This window comes from Marmota monax, unplaced genomic scaffold (assembly GCF_021218885.2).
Source record: "Marmota monax isolate L192 unplaced genomic scaffold, Marmota_monax_Labrador192_F-V1.1 WCK01_AAM20220418_F8-fsc00024, whole genome shotgun sequence".
NCBI classification, from domain to species: domain Eukaryota; kingdom Metazoa; phylum Chordata; class Mammalia; order Rodentia; family Sciuridae; genus Marmota; species Marmota monax.
In genome coordinates, this window is record NW_026695224.1 from 19,977,772 (window position 1) to 19,990,120 (window position 12,349).

Here is a 12,349-nt window from a genome sequence, read left to right on the forward strand (position 1 = left end):
TTCATCAGGGGGTAGATGCTAGTGCCTTTTGGAAAGGAAGTCTGTGAGGACTGGGAGCTCTGTACAAAGAGGAACAAATATCATTCATGATCCAGGCAGGTTCCCTTCTTGAGAATCTGAAGCAGAATTTCCTAAGAGATCCTCTAGGGATGGTCAGTGGATTCACATGTCGATAGAGATGAGCTACTCAGAGGAAACCTGGAATAGGGTCCACCCTCCTGAGCAAGATCTGCCCACTATCTAGTACTGAGCTCAACCCCCTCAGTCACCTCAGGCTACTACCATCAGGCATTCTTTGAGCAACTGGTGGCTGAAATGCAGGGTCCCCTAATGATCATCAGCCCGGGGAGCCTATGCCACTAGACTCTACCACCGAGGACACTCACATGCGATTCCATGTCCAAAACATTTATTTCCAAGAAATGTTTGTGCCTTCCCAAAGTGGGGGTGCTCCGGGGTATCCAAGCTGCCAGAGTAAAATCTGGCAGGACTAACTGGGTCACTAGAGCCATAGAATGAGGACTGGGAAGGTGGCAACAACTGTGAGACCTGGGACCTTGTAGGAGGAAGATTTTGAGAGTGACCACTTGCGTGATAATCTGGATGTTTGACGTGTGGGGATCTTGGTTAGTTTCTGGTCTGGAGCCAAATATTGTTTCTGACGCAGTCTTGAGAGGATGGATCGGCATGGGCTGCCCACCTGCTCATCTGGGATACTGTCCTCCAGGGGGCTTTGCCACTTGCTTTCCTCCCGTACCTAGATATGGAAGTTGGTGGTTAGCAACTCCCCCAGACCCCCCTAATACATTTCCAGAACCCTGGACCACTCCTTACCCAGCTCAGCATACCTGTTCTACTTCTCCAAAGACCCGTAGCAGATTTCCTCGAAGGACACCTTGAAGCTCTTCGTCACTCCAGCCCCGATTCAGCAATTCCTCTATCAGCAGTGGGTATGTAGACACATCCTCCAGCCCCTGAGGGAATCTGTGTGGCCACCAGCAGAAAGGCCTCAGAATCCTAGCCCTATGTGTCCTAGATCACTGCACCCCAGCTCTGATTAGATATGGGCAGTGAGGAGTTGGCAACAGTGATTTGCCCCACTCTTCATCCCTTAGAGGAATATTTGAATATTTGCCAAATCCCACTGAACTGTATGATTAAGATTTGTATGATTGGGGCTGGGGTTGTAGCTCAGTGGTAAAGCGCTTGCCTAGCATGTGTGAGGCACTGGGTTCTAGCCTCAGCACCACATAAAAATAAATAAATAAAATAAAGGTATTATGTCCATCTACAACTAAAAAATTAAAAAAAAAAAAGATCTGCATGTGTCCCTTCCATTTAAAAAGAAGAAAAACTTCCCAGAACCAGAACTGGGTAGAGAAGATGGCCAGCCCATGCGAGACCTTGCTGATAGTCCACTCAGAGGGAGTGGATTTGTGGGGGTGGGTGCATGTACTGAGTAGATGAGCTGTCTGGGAGTTTAGCCAAATATGACACTTTAGAATAGGGTCATTGGGCTGAAAACAGTCAGTGGGGTCCAGGAAGCAGACCCTGGGAATGAAGAGTGGGTAGATGTGAGGTGGGCAAGGCCTAAAGGCTATGAGGAACATGATGTGGTAGGCATAGTGACTGTAAAGGTCCCACAGAAAAGCCACTGGAAAGTACTCACTGGCTGGCACCATCATAGTCTCCACCAATCCCAATGAACTTGGATCCAATGACTGCCTTGATGTGGTCAAAGTGATCTGGGGAGATAGAGAGTCTGCAGTGTGAAGCTTCCAGGGCAGGGGTGCCCATAGAGCTAGACTCTGCTAATCCTCTTCTTGTAGTCTTTAACTTGTAGCATATAGGTTCCTGAAGGCCCTGAGATTTTATCAACTGATCCCAGCTGGCTCTAGATTGGACTTCAGGTTTTGAGTGAAGCCATTTAGGCCATTTCTCATCTAGATTCACCCTGCCTCTAGTCTCCTTGAGAACCTATTAGGTGCACCTTTCCAGGGGTATGGAGTATAAAAAAGGGACAAAGAGAACACTTGACAAAGATCCTGAAGACCTAAGCAGAGGCAGGAACAGGGTGTTTTGGTATCCCTGCAGATGTGCAGATGGTGGGCACCTAGGTCTATGTTTGACCACCTCCCTTATATCCATCAGCATATCAGCATGGACTCTGGCAGTGGTTCTGCAAAGCACCAAGGTAGACATTGGGGAATTTTAGCCAAACCACTGGGGCCATACCAAGGTACCCTCAGAGCCTCAAGTCCAAATCAGAGCTCTTTAGAGAACCTGGGGAGTACAAGGTGTGATGTCATATGCCTGTAATCCCAGCAACTCTGCAGGCTGAAGAAGAGGCATGCAAGTTTAAGGTCAGCCTTAGCAATTCAGTGAGATCCTGTCTCAAAAACAAAAAAGGACTGGGGATGTAACTCAATGGTAAAGTACACTGGGGTTCTATCCCCAGCACCCACAAAAAAGAGAGAGCCTAGAAGTGTTGAGGGAAAACTCACCTGCTACAGTGGACACGTTGGCTAACAGGTTGCACTGTAGCACGCCTATAGAAAAGGTCACCATCACAATGCCACCATTCTTCTTCTGCAAGGATGGTCAAATGGACACTCAGCTTGATCCCTGGCATAGCAGCATGCCTGCCCACCCTCTAGCCCCTATGAGGAAGATGTCCAGCTCTGGCTTCAGAAACCAGAGGAGACTTCACCTCTCTGGTTTTTGTGAATAGGAGAATCTTAGCCATGGTTTGGGTGGGCATATCTTGGCTCTGAGGTTAAGGGGTCGAGGAATATTTATGACCTAAAAGACCCCCACCCTGTTCAAGAGTTCAAGGGCTATGGACTATAGGTCTGTGGTTCAGCCAAGGGTCAGAGGAAACTGAGGGATCAAGGGCTCCTGGTTCAAACCTCTTGTTTTAGATTCCAGGGCCGGGGTAGTTTCTCACCAGAAGCTGCAGGATATCATCAGGAACATTCCGATCACTCTTGCACACACTCCTGGCAGCAGAGTGGGAGAATATAACAGGTGCCCGTGACAATTCCAGAACCTTCCGGGCCACAGCGTCAGAGACATGAGACAAGTCTACCATCATGCCCAAGCGATTCATTTCTGCTATCACCTTCTGCAGATACAGGTAGGAAGGCAAGTGTCAAGGGTGCATGCATGCCTGCATTTGTCTGTAGGGAAAGATGGGGCATGTACATTTGTGTGGGGTGGAGTATGAACTGGGGTCCTTACCTCACCAAAGCTGGTTAGACCACTGACATTGCTGTAGAAGAAGTGGATATCCTTAGACGAGCTCTCTGCCCTGCAGGATTACCAAGAGATAGTCTGACTGGTGGCCATGTTTCAGTCACAAGAACCTAGAGCCTCTACTAAACTCTCTACCTTGCAACTCCCTGAAGAAAAACCAAGGACCCAGGATGGGTTGTATCTGGCAGAGGGAGAGCCCTGCTGGGGTCTAGTCTTGCTCTGTGAACCCCACGATACCAGCTTCCCTCCGCATTCCAGGGTCAGTGCCAGCTCCTAGGGGTAAAGTTTGCTCTGGGCTCTTGGTGTGACCTGGGGAAGACAGACCTCTACCGTCAGTACTGTGCTTACCAGGGTGTGTTGCAGGTGTGGGTGAGCGTCAGGTAGCGTACTCCCAGCACATAGAAAGTACGCAAGATGGAGAGGCTGTTGTCCAGTGAGTGGCCACCCTCCACACCAATGAGGCAGGCCAATTTCTTGGTGCTGTTCAGAGCTGGGGGGAGAGAGATCAGGTGATTACTTTTAGGAGTTAAAGTAGCTCAATCAAATCCCTAACATCACCTATTACTTCACCTACCTTTCACAGAGGTCACAAGCTCCAACTCAGAATAGGAAGCACACATGCGATGAATGAGGTCAATCTGCTCCAGTGTGAGACGCACAGCGTCCTGGTCTTGGGTCTGGCATGGAACGTAGGCTGACCAGAACTGGGGGGAGGGTCAGGGGTTGGTTTGGGCAGGGGCTACTTTGGAGCTCCTTGGGCCTCCATGGCTAACACAACACTTGGTGGGCCCAGAGGCCACACAGAATGCACTGTTCCTTCTGTCCTTCTGTGGTACCTTCATACCAATCAAACTGGCTCACCGTAGCCCCTGCAGACCCTGATTCCACATCATAACACTTTTTTTTTTTTCTGGTATTGAAGATTAAACCCAGGGGATCTTTAGCATTGAGCTACATTCTCAGTCCTTTTTACTTTTTATTTTGAGACAAGGTCTCTCTAAGTTGCTTATGCTGACCTTGAACTTGTGATCCTCTTGCCTCAGCCTCCTCAATAGCTGGGATGACAGATATACAACCCTCCACCCAACAAGCTTCATGGCACTTCTTGAGTTGCTATAGTAACTGAGTACCCACGTGACAAACTTGGAATCTCTGGAGCTGCCTCTCCTCCCCAAAGTCCCAAAAGCCATGCTGTGGTACCCTGAGTGTCCCTGTGATACCTGAGCACCCACGAGGCCATCTCTAAGCCTGTCCAGGCTGGTCTGGCCATCACTGAAATTGTGGAGGTTGACATCCTTTAGTCCATTCTTGTGAAACTGCCTCAGGATCAGGGGCAGATCGTTGTGGCTGGAGGGACATCAAGGCAAGGTCAGGTCAGGGACAGATGGGTGGGCACTTTAGGCTTCCTGGCAAGGCAGGGGATCTGGAGGAGGGGGTGTCCTTCACCCTACCAGACTATATTGAGGTCCCTTGAGGCCTGGGCTGGGGGTTTCCCACCAGAGGGGGAATGATAGAGGAGAGCAGGGCACCCACAAAAGTTGGAGAGTGGGCATCCACATTAGGTGTGAGGGGGCCTCCTCGCTAACCTTGCATGCTTGGAACCTTTCCTGACCTAGGGGTGCGCTCTGCCCCACTTGCCCCCATGCGGCACTTACTTACCCGTCCACCAGCGGGAAGTCCCGCATTAGGGCCAGCGCGCGCTCTCGCAGGCCTGGGATACTGGGGGTGACTGGCGTGGTCCCAGAGTTGGGGGCGTCTAGAGTGGTCGGGGTGTCGGTGGTACCGGGAGTGATCTCAGTGCCGGTTACAGGGTTTGGTGGCAGCAGCAGCAGCAGCAGGGGCAGAAAAAACGAACGCAGCAGAGGCCACGGGCAGAGCACGTGGGGACCCTCGAGGCCCTCAGGCTGCATGTTGCGCAAAGCAGAGGTGACGATCTCAAGAGCCTGAGAGAGGGAAAAGGCGACGATTGGGTCTCGAATCTTGATTCAGGCCAACCAGCGTCGTGGCCCCGCGAGGAGTGGAATTTGAGTCAAGAGACCCTGAGATGGCGACTCGGAGTATCACCAAGTGGCAGCACAACTGCCAGGGGCCTCCACTGCCTTCCCGCCCTGCCGCCTCCCTCCCCTCACCCCCATCCCCGGCAAAGGGCGCCCCCGCGGGCTAGGAGGACCTGTTCACCTACTTGCCTCCCATCGCGGTCTTCCTAGGACCCTCACTGCTACCTGACACTGCACTCCTCCCAAGGGTTGATCCAGAAGGCTTGACAGCACCCCTACTGCCTCTAGGGCTTACTCTCTAAGGAGACTCTGAGGTAGTTCTCCCAGAGAGCGTCCCCATAGAGATCTTTAGAGTCCACAGCGCATCAGCTACCGCCTGCACCCTTCCTAGGACACCTGGAATGCTGGATGTGTCTCTGTGACCACGATACTTTGGACTCTGGATTTCCAATGCTGGGTCAGGTAGGTGGTGTGTAGGGAAGGAGATAGGTAGTCTCTGGATCTCTCTTCCCTACCAATCATAACCCCAGGTCCATCCCCTGGGGACTGTAGCCAGCAACTGAGAACTATCAGGAACACCCCTCCCTATTATCCTCATGCAGCTTCAGGAAAGGGCTTCCTCCTAAGGAGATTTTTGTACCTGCCCAGGACTCATAGGGAGATACATTTGGGATGAGGACTAAGCAAGCATCTAGAGTGGGTCAGGGACTCAGCTATTTGGGTGGAAGAAAATGAAGTAATTTCCAAGGCAGCAGATCTCCCACTCCAGCACCTTCCTTCCTGATGGCCAGGATCCCTCCTACCTGAATGTGGAAGTTAGGTCGAAAGCATGAGTCCTAAGGGAAAGCCTGGCACATGGGATCTGTATCTACCCCGGTTTTATCTTGAGGTTTTAATGGTTCTGCTTAGTTCTCTTCGTTTCCTGGAGAGCCCCACCCTATTTCTACCCTGGTTCCTCACCCAGGCTGCTTCCTCCAGGAAGCTTCCAGCTATATACATGTGCACAGACACACACATATCAAAGGGGTGTGCACTCTTGTTGAAATCCCATCACTTGAGAGCTTGGTCCAAACTCCATCCCCAAAGACCTTCTCCTGTTCCTTGCCCTCAGACTCTCAAGATTCTGCTCTAAATACTGACATTCTCTGGAGTTGCTCCATTTTTTGAAACATTCTCAGGTGATCAGTGCATGAGGACTGATGCAAGAAGGCCCTCTAAAAAGGAAACGAGCAAACTTCTCCTAAGGTGTGGAGGTCCCAAGCTACCAGGAGGAAGTGTTTCCAAGGTGGAGGTGTTTTAGGTACTATGCACTTGATGTTTCCCGGTGCCTCCTGTCTAGGAGGAATGCCAGTCAATTGTGCAGGGCCTGACTCCAGAGCTGACCCTAAGTGTTAATCTCTGTTGCCTCCTCACTATCTCCCCTTTAACCAATCATGGCATTTCCTAATCCTGCTGGTTCAGGGGCATGGTGGTGCATGCCTGTAGTCCTAGCTACTGAGGAGGTTAAGGCAGGAGAATGGTAAATTCAAGGTCAGCCTCTGCAACTTAGCAAGATTCCATCTTAAATTAAAAATATAAAGGGCTTGGGTGTAGCTCAGTGGTAGAGTACCCCTGGGTTGCCCCATGCTCAAACACATCCTACTGGCTCAACATTGGAATATCTCCCAAGTGCCCCTTCTCTGTACCTTCTCCTTTTCCCCCAGTTGAGGCCATCTTTATTGCTCTTTTCCTTGTGGTCTCCTTGCCTCAATTCCATTTCCCACAGGAAAGCATACCATTTCTTTCTTTTCTCCTTCTCCTTCTCCTTCTTCTTCTCATTTTTCTTCTTCTTCGTACCAGGGATTAAACCCAGGGGTGTTTTACCACTGAGCCACATATCCAAAGCCCATATACATACATATTTATATTATATATTTTCTTTCTTTCTTTCTTCCTTCCTTCCTTCCTTTTTTTAAAAAAAAGGGGTTATGGATGTGGCTCAGTGGGACAGTACCTCTGGGTTAAATCCCTGGTACTAACAAATAAATAAATAAATACATGAAAATAGCATTTCTCTCTTTTTTTCTCTCTCTGCTTCCTGAACACATTCTCTTCTGCCTGTGCTTCTGCCATGAAGTTCTGCTTCCCACAGGACCAATGTGATAGGGCCAAGTGACTATGAAATTAAATCTCTGAAACCATGAACCAAAATAAATCTTTTCTTGTTTTTAGATAATTTTCTCCAGTATATTGTCACAGCAACAAAGAGCTAACTAACACAACCCCATAGGGTCACGTTGAAATCAATACCTATTGAATATATTTTGTACCTGTCAGTAGTATTAACCTTAAGAATTGGGTATAAAGCCAAGCATGGTGATGCACGCCTGTAATCCCAGTGGCTCAGGAGGCTGAGGCAGGAGGTTCTAAGCCAGCCTCAGCAAATGCAAGGTGCTAAGCAACTCAGTGAGACCCTCTCTCTAAATAAAATACAAAATAAGGCTGGGGATGTGACTCAGTGGTTGAGTGCCCCAGGGCTCAATCACCAGTTAAAAAAAAAAGCAAAGAAAGAAGAAAAAAGGAAGAAAGTAAAAGAAAAAAAGGAATATTCTGAGAAGTTAAATTCAGGCTGCGTTATAGGTTCACAGGCCACTTAACACGCTCAGGTGCAGGGGTGGGTGGAAATGGGGGCTTACTTGCTATCCAGTGTTCCCCAGATGATGGTCATCAACATCTGAGGACCACCATGGCTTGGTCCTGGAGTCTCCTGCTGCCCCTGCCTCTTCCTTAGTATTCCTCTTCATCTGCTCCCATAATAACTGACAGTGAAATTCCCAAGAAACAACAGTCTTCCAAACTGAAGACAGCTTGGCCATTGGGGACACACATCCTCCAATCACAAAGCTGGGGCCACCCTTCCTGTAATGATAGCACATCTTTCTTCCTCAAAAAGGCATTCAGTGTTTATCTTGCTAGGAGAAGTGCAAAACCCACAAACCTATCTTCATTTCCTGCTTTCACCCAACCTTCTCCGTAACCTTCTCCCCAACCCCCATCTTTCTATCCTGTACCTTCACTAGCTTCTCTGTCCAACAGTCTATCAAGTCCCCTTTGAACCACATAGCTCCTGTTACAGATGGGCACACCTGGTTTCAGCCAATATTGAGGATGCATACAAGGTCCTCAGGGCAAAAGCACATGTGTTGCCTAATAGGCTTGAAGTGTCTGACTGGGCTGCTTCTGGAGACCAGATGAGTGAGTGTAGCACACAGACTTGGAGCCTGTGTCCTAAGATTGGTCTACATGCTGTCCTGAATCCTTGAGCTTTCACCATCAGCAGGCAGTGTGTGTTCCAGGGTGCAGGAGCTGCTTCCAGAAAGATTCTGGGAGGTATCCTGGGATTCAGGTACCCCCCCGAACTGTATATGTCCTGGGATTCAGATGGCCCCCTGAACTGTATATCAGTTCCCTGGATGGAGACAGATCTTGCAGAGGTTCACCAAATCTAAACCCTCTCTAGTGACCTGCCTTCTCTAGAAACAGGGATATGGGGAATCCTCTCCACACCCTGCTTAAAGTTTTTTTGCTGGAAACTCTCCATTCTCCTCATGGTCTTATTCCTCCTTGTTGCTTTCCTTCTCTCCTCCTCCTCTTCCTCCTCACAGCAGTCTGCACTTGCCTAATGCTGATCTGGCAGATGAACTGAGCACTCTCTGACCACCACAACTCTGTGCTGGCTCCTCTCCCTGTACCACCAGTCCCCAGCAAGGGTGCCAAAGAATTTGTTGCACTTGGCCCTTGGGAGGCTGCTGCATCCTCTTCATTCATAGAGCAAGGGCACATGATAATGGTGATGATGAGAGCAGCTGATGTGACTGTGTGCCCAAGCTGTGTTACCAGTTTGATATTTTACTCACAACAACCTACAGGGTAGTTTCTTTCTCTTTTCTCCTCCTCCTCCTCCTCCTCCTCCTCCTCCTCCTCCTCCTTTTCTTCTTCCTCTTTTGTAGAGGGGATTATACACAGGGATGGTTTATTTGTGAGTTGCATCCCCAACCCTTTTTAAAAATTAAAAAAAAATTTTTTTGTAGATGGATACAATACCTTTATAGTATTTTTTTTTTAATGTGGTACTGAGGATCGCCATCAGTGCCTCACACGTGCTAGGCAAGCACTCTACCACAACCCCCGACACACACTTTTTAATTTTTATTTTGAGACAGGGTCTTGGCGGGTGGAGGGTGACCTGGAACTGGCAATTCATCTGCCTCAAACTACCGAGTGGCTGAGACTATTGGCATGTGCCAGTACAACAAGTAGAGTTTTACCAGCTTCACTGTCTAGGTGGGAAAAGTGAGTTGCGGGGCAGGTAGAGGAACAACTGGTCCCTCGTGGCAAGGACAGATGGTTTCCTTGAATCCTTCCACTTCTGCTCCTTTCACCAGGAAAGGCCTCAGTTTCCTTACATCCATCTGTTTGTTCAGACATTCTCTGCTGCTCAGCCATGGTGTTGGCCGTTTGCTGGGGCAGTTGGTGAGGTGGCTGGACAAGTCTCCAGTCATCACATGTGCTGGCATAAACAAGCAGAAAGGTGGCTTGCAGGGGCAGCAGTTCTGGGGGACAGTTCTGAACAAAGAAACATCTACACAGTTCTGGGAGCCATTTTTGACCAATTAAACATCTACACAGCGTGTACGATTTGACATTTAGTCTCAGGTTCAGACTTGCCATCTCTTTGTTCAGTGTGGTCAGCTCATGTGTCAGGTTGTCAGCTGCTTCTATAACAGCATGTTGTTTGCTGGCACATCCAGCCCTAGAAGGCTGACCCTCCTTCCCTTCTGTGACTGCCACAAGCTGGTTGACCCTGCAAAGCGATCATCTGAGCCCTCACTGATTCTAAGTCTGACTGAACATCAAGCTGTACTTAGAAACTTTTACTTGTTTAACTTTTTTTTTTTTTTAGAGAAAATGCCAAAGATATAAACAAAGTAGGGAGAAGGGCATGGAGTGTAGCTCTGTAGTAGAAGAGGTTGAGTGCATGTCTAGCATGCACATGGTTCTGGGTTCAATGCCTGATACTGCAAAATATAAAAATAAAAATAGCTGGGTTCGGGGTGAATCCCAGCGACTTGGGAGACTGAGTCAGGAGGATCATGAATTCAGCAACTAGCGAGGCCCTAAACAACTCAGTGAGATCCTGTCTCTAAATAAAATACAAGAAAAATCTGGGGATGTGGCTTGGTGGTTAAGGACACTTGATTTCAATCCCTGGTTCCAAAAAAAAAAAATAATAATAATAATAAAAATAAAACAACAACAACAATAACAAAAAACCCAACTGCCATACCATTATGACTTTTAAAATGTTAGTAATATTTGTATTATTATAAATTATCAAGTTCAAACATCCTTGCTTGTCCAATATTTAAAAAATAGATTTGAATTAGAATTATAACAACAGGTATGGTATGGCTTAATCTGTAGGTTTCTCTACCTTCTTTGATCTTCTTTGCAATTCATTTGTTGAAAAAACATCATGTGGGCTGGGGTTGTGGCTCAGCAGTAGAGCGATTGCCTTGCATGTGCGAGGGCCTGGGTTCAATCCTCAGCACCACATAAAAATAAATAAGTGAAATAAAGATATTAAAAAGAAATTGTGTTTTAAAAAAAGAAAAATCATCATGTTCAGAGGTTTTTTCAGGTTTTGAGTTTGCTGATTGCATCCCACGGTGTCATTGAACATGTTCCTCTATTCCTTATTTTTCCTGCAAACTGGTAGTTATGAGGAGATTATATTATTTAGAGACAGGGACTGGCTGGCCTCCAAATGATGGGCTGCTGATGTGGGCAGGTCTGGGACAGAATCCAAACCTTGTGCTGTTCCTTCTCTGTTGACTGCCCCCAACCCCCATTCCCCAGCACCAACTGTCCCCTTAACTGCTGAGACAGACATTCCATTGGTAACAGCCAGCGCCTTACTACCAAGGCTCACACAGCCAGAGTGATCTTTTTGGCATCTGCATCAGATTTCTTCACTACCTGTTCAAATCTATCCTATGACTTCCCCCTTCCCCTTTCATATCTAAAACAAGATCCATACTCCTCAGTATTGCTGATGTGGCCCACCGGGGTCTCATTCTCATGTACTTCTCCAACTACATCTTTCCTTCCTGGTCACAGTAGCCTTTCTCCTGCTTCTTAAGTAGCTCAGTCTCATTTCTACCTCAGGGTCTTTTCCTGTGCTCTTTGGTCTAGGAATGGACATATGGAATGGACATATCAGTCTATGCCTCCCTCCTTGATGAAATACCCTGACTTTGAAGGGTCCTTCTGTGACTTTTTTGTATAATGTAGTATTCATCATTCTATGCTTTCGTTTTCCTTTATAGTAATTTTAATTAATTGAATTTAAAAAAATTGTTTAATGTTGGGGATGAAATGCAGGACTCTGCCCACACTAGGCAAGCACTCTATCACTGAGCTACAACCCAAGTCTCTGAAATCGTATTGTATCCTTGTCTCATCCTTTGTTGGTTGGGGTCTTGATGAGAGGTACTTGGATCATCTCACTAATATGTTCCAAGCAGCTAGCACAGTGCCTGCGATGTAACAGGTTCTCAATAAACACTTGTTGAATAATGGAACAGCCAGATGAGTGGATGTAGATGGACCTGTATCTTCTCATTCCTGCCCCTCCCACACTCACATACACCACATACACACAGAAGCACTCATCAGGGTTTTTATTTGGCTCTGGGAATGGAACCCCATTAGCCTCATGAATGCTACAACACGTGCTCTACCACAGAGCCACATCCTCAGCCCAAGGCTCTCATTTCTTGATGAACTGACCTGGGTCCTGATCTAGTTCACTTAGGCATCATTGCAGATGTTAACAGTTGGAAACCGTACCCGAGAGTCCCTTGTGAAGGCAGAAGGCCTTAGAAGACCAAGTTCTCCATGTAGGAATGTACTTAAAGGGGATATTATGGTTTGAAGCTTGACCTTCAACAAGCTGAATTTCAAGTCAAACACTGTTACAAAAAAAAATTATTGAGGAGTAGGGGGGTGTCTTGTGGCCATAATGGGTTGGGAATAAAGGAGCATGTGAGGCTCAG

At 47.7% G+C, this 12,349-nt stretch overlaps 1 protein-coding gene across 1 annotated transcript; it reads right to left on the reverse strand.

The window, feature by feature from the left end:
• Positions 1 to 392: 392 nt before the first annotated feature.
• LOC124086711 (dipeptidase 2) lies at positions 393 to 8,178 on the reverse strand. Its single transcript, XM_046435177.2, has 11 exons — positions 7,928 to 8,178; positions 4,915 to 5,198; positions 4,476 to 4,602; positions 3,830 to 3,959; positions 3,604 to 3,745; positions 3,241 to 3,310; positions 2,948 to 3,124; positions 2,505 to 2,589; positions 1,670 to 1,745; positions 849 to 984; positions 393 to 757 (listed from the first exon to the last, which is right to left on the reverse strand). Exons 2-11 carry the CDS (start codon positions 5,163 to 5,165, stop codon positions 503 to 505), a joined length of 1,449 nt encoding a protein of 482 aa, XP_046291133.1. The 5' UTR covers positions 5,166 to 5,198; positions 7,928 to 8,178; the 3' UTR covers positions 393 to 502.
• Positions 8,179 to 12,349: the final 4,171 nt, after the last annotated feature.

Coding starts and splice junctions, on each gene's coding strand:
- LOC124086711 (XM_046435177.2), bottom strand. CDS start 5,165: ATGCAGCCTGAGGGCCTCGAGGGTCCCCACGTGCTCTGCCCGTGGCCT. Junction 3,311..3,603: donor CACACCTGCAACACACCCTG/GTAAGCACAGTA, acceptor GTAATCCTGCAG/GGCAGAGAGCTCGTCTAAGG. Junction 758..848: donor TCTTTGGAGAAGTAGAACAG/GTATGCTGAGCT, acceptor TTCCATATCTAG/GTACGGGAGGAAAGCAAGTG.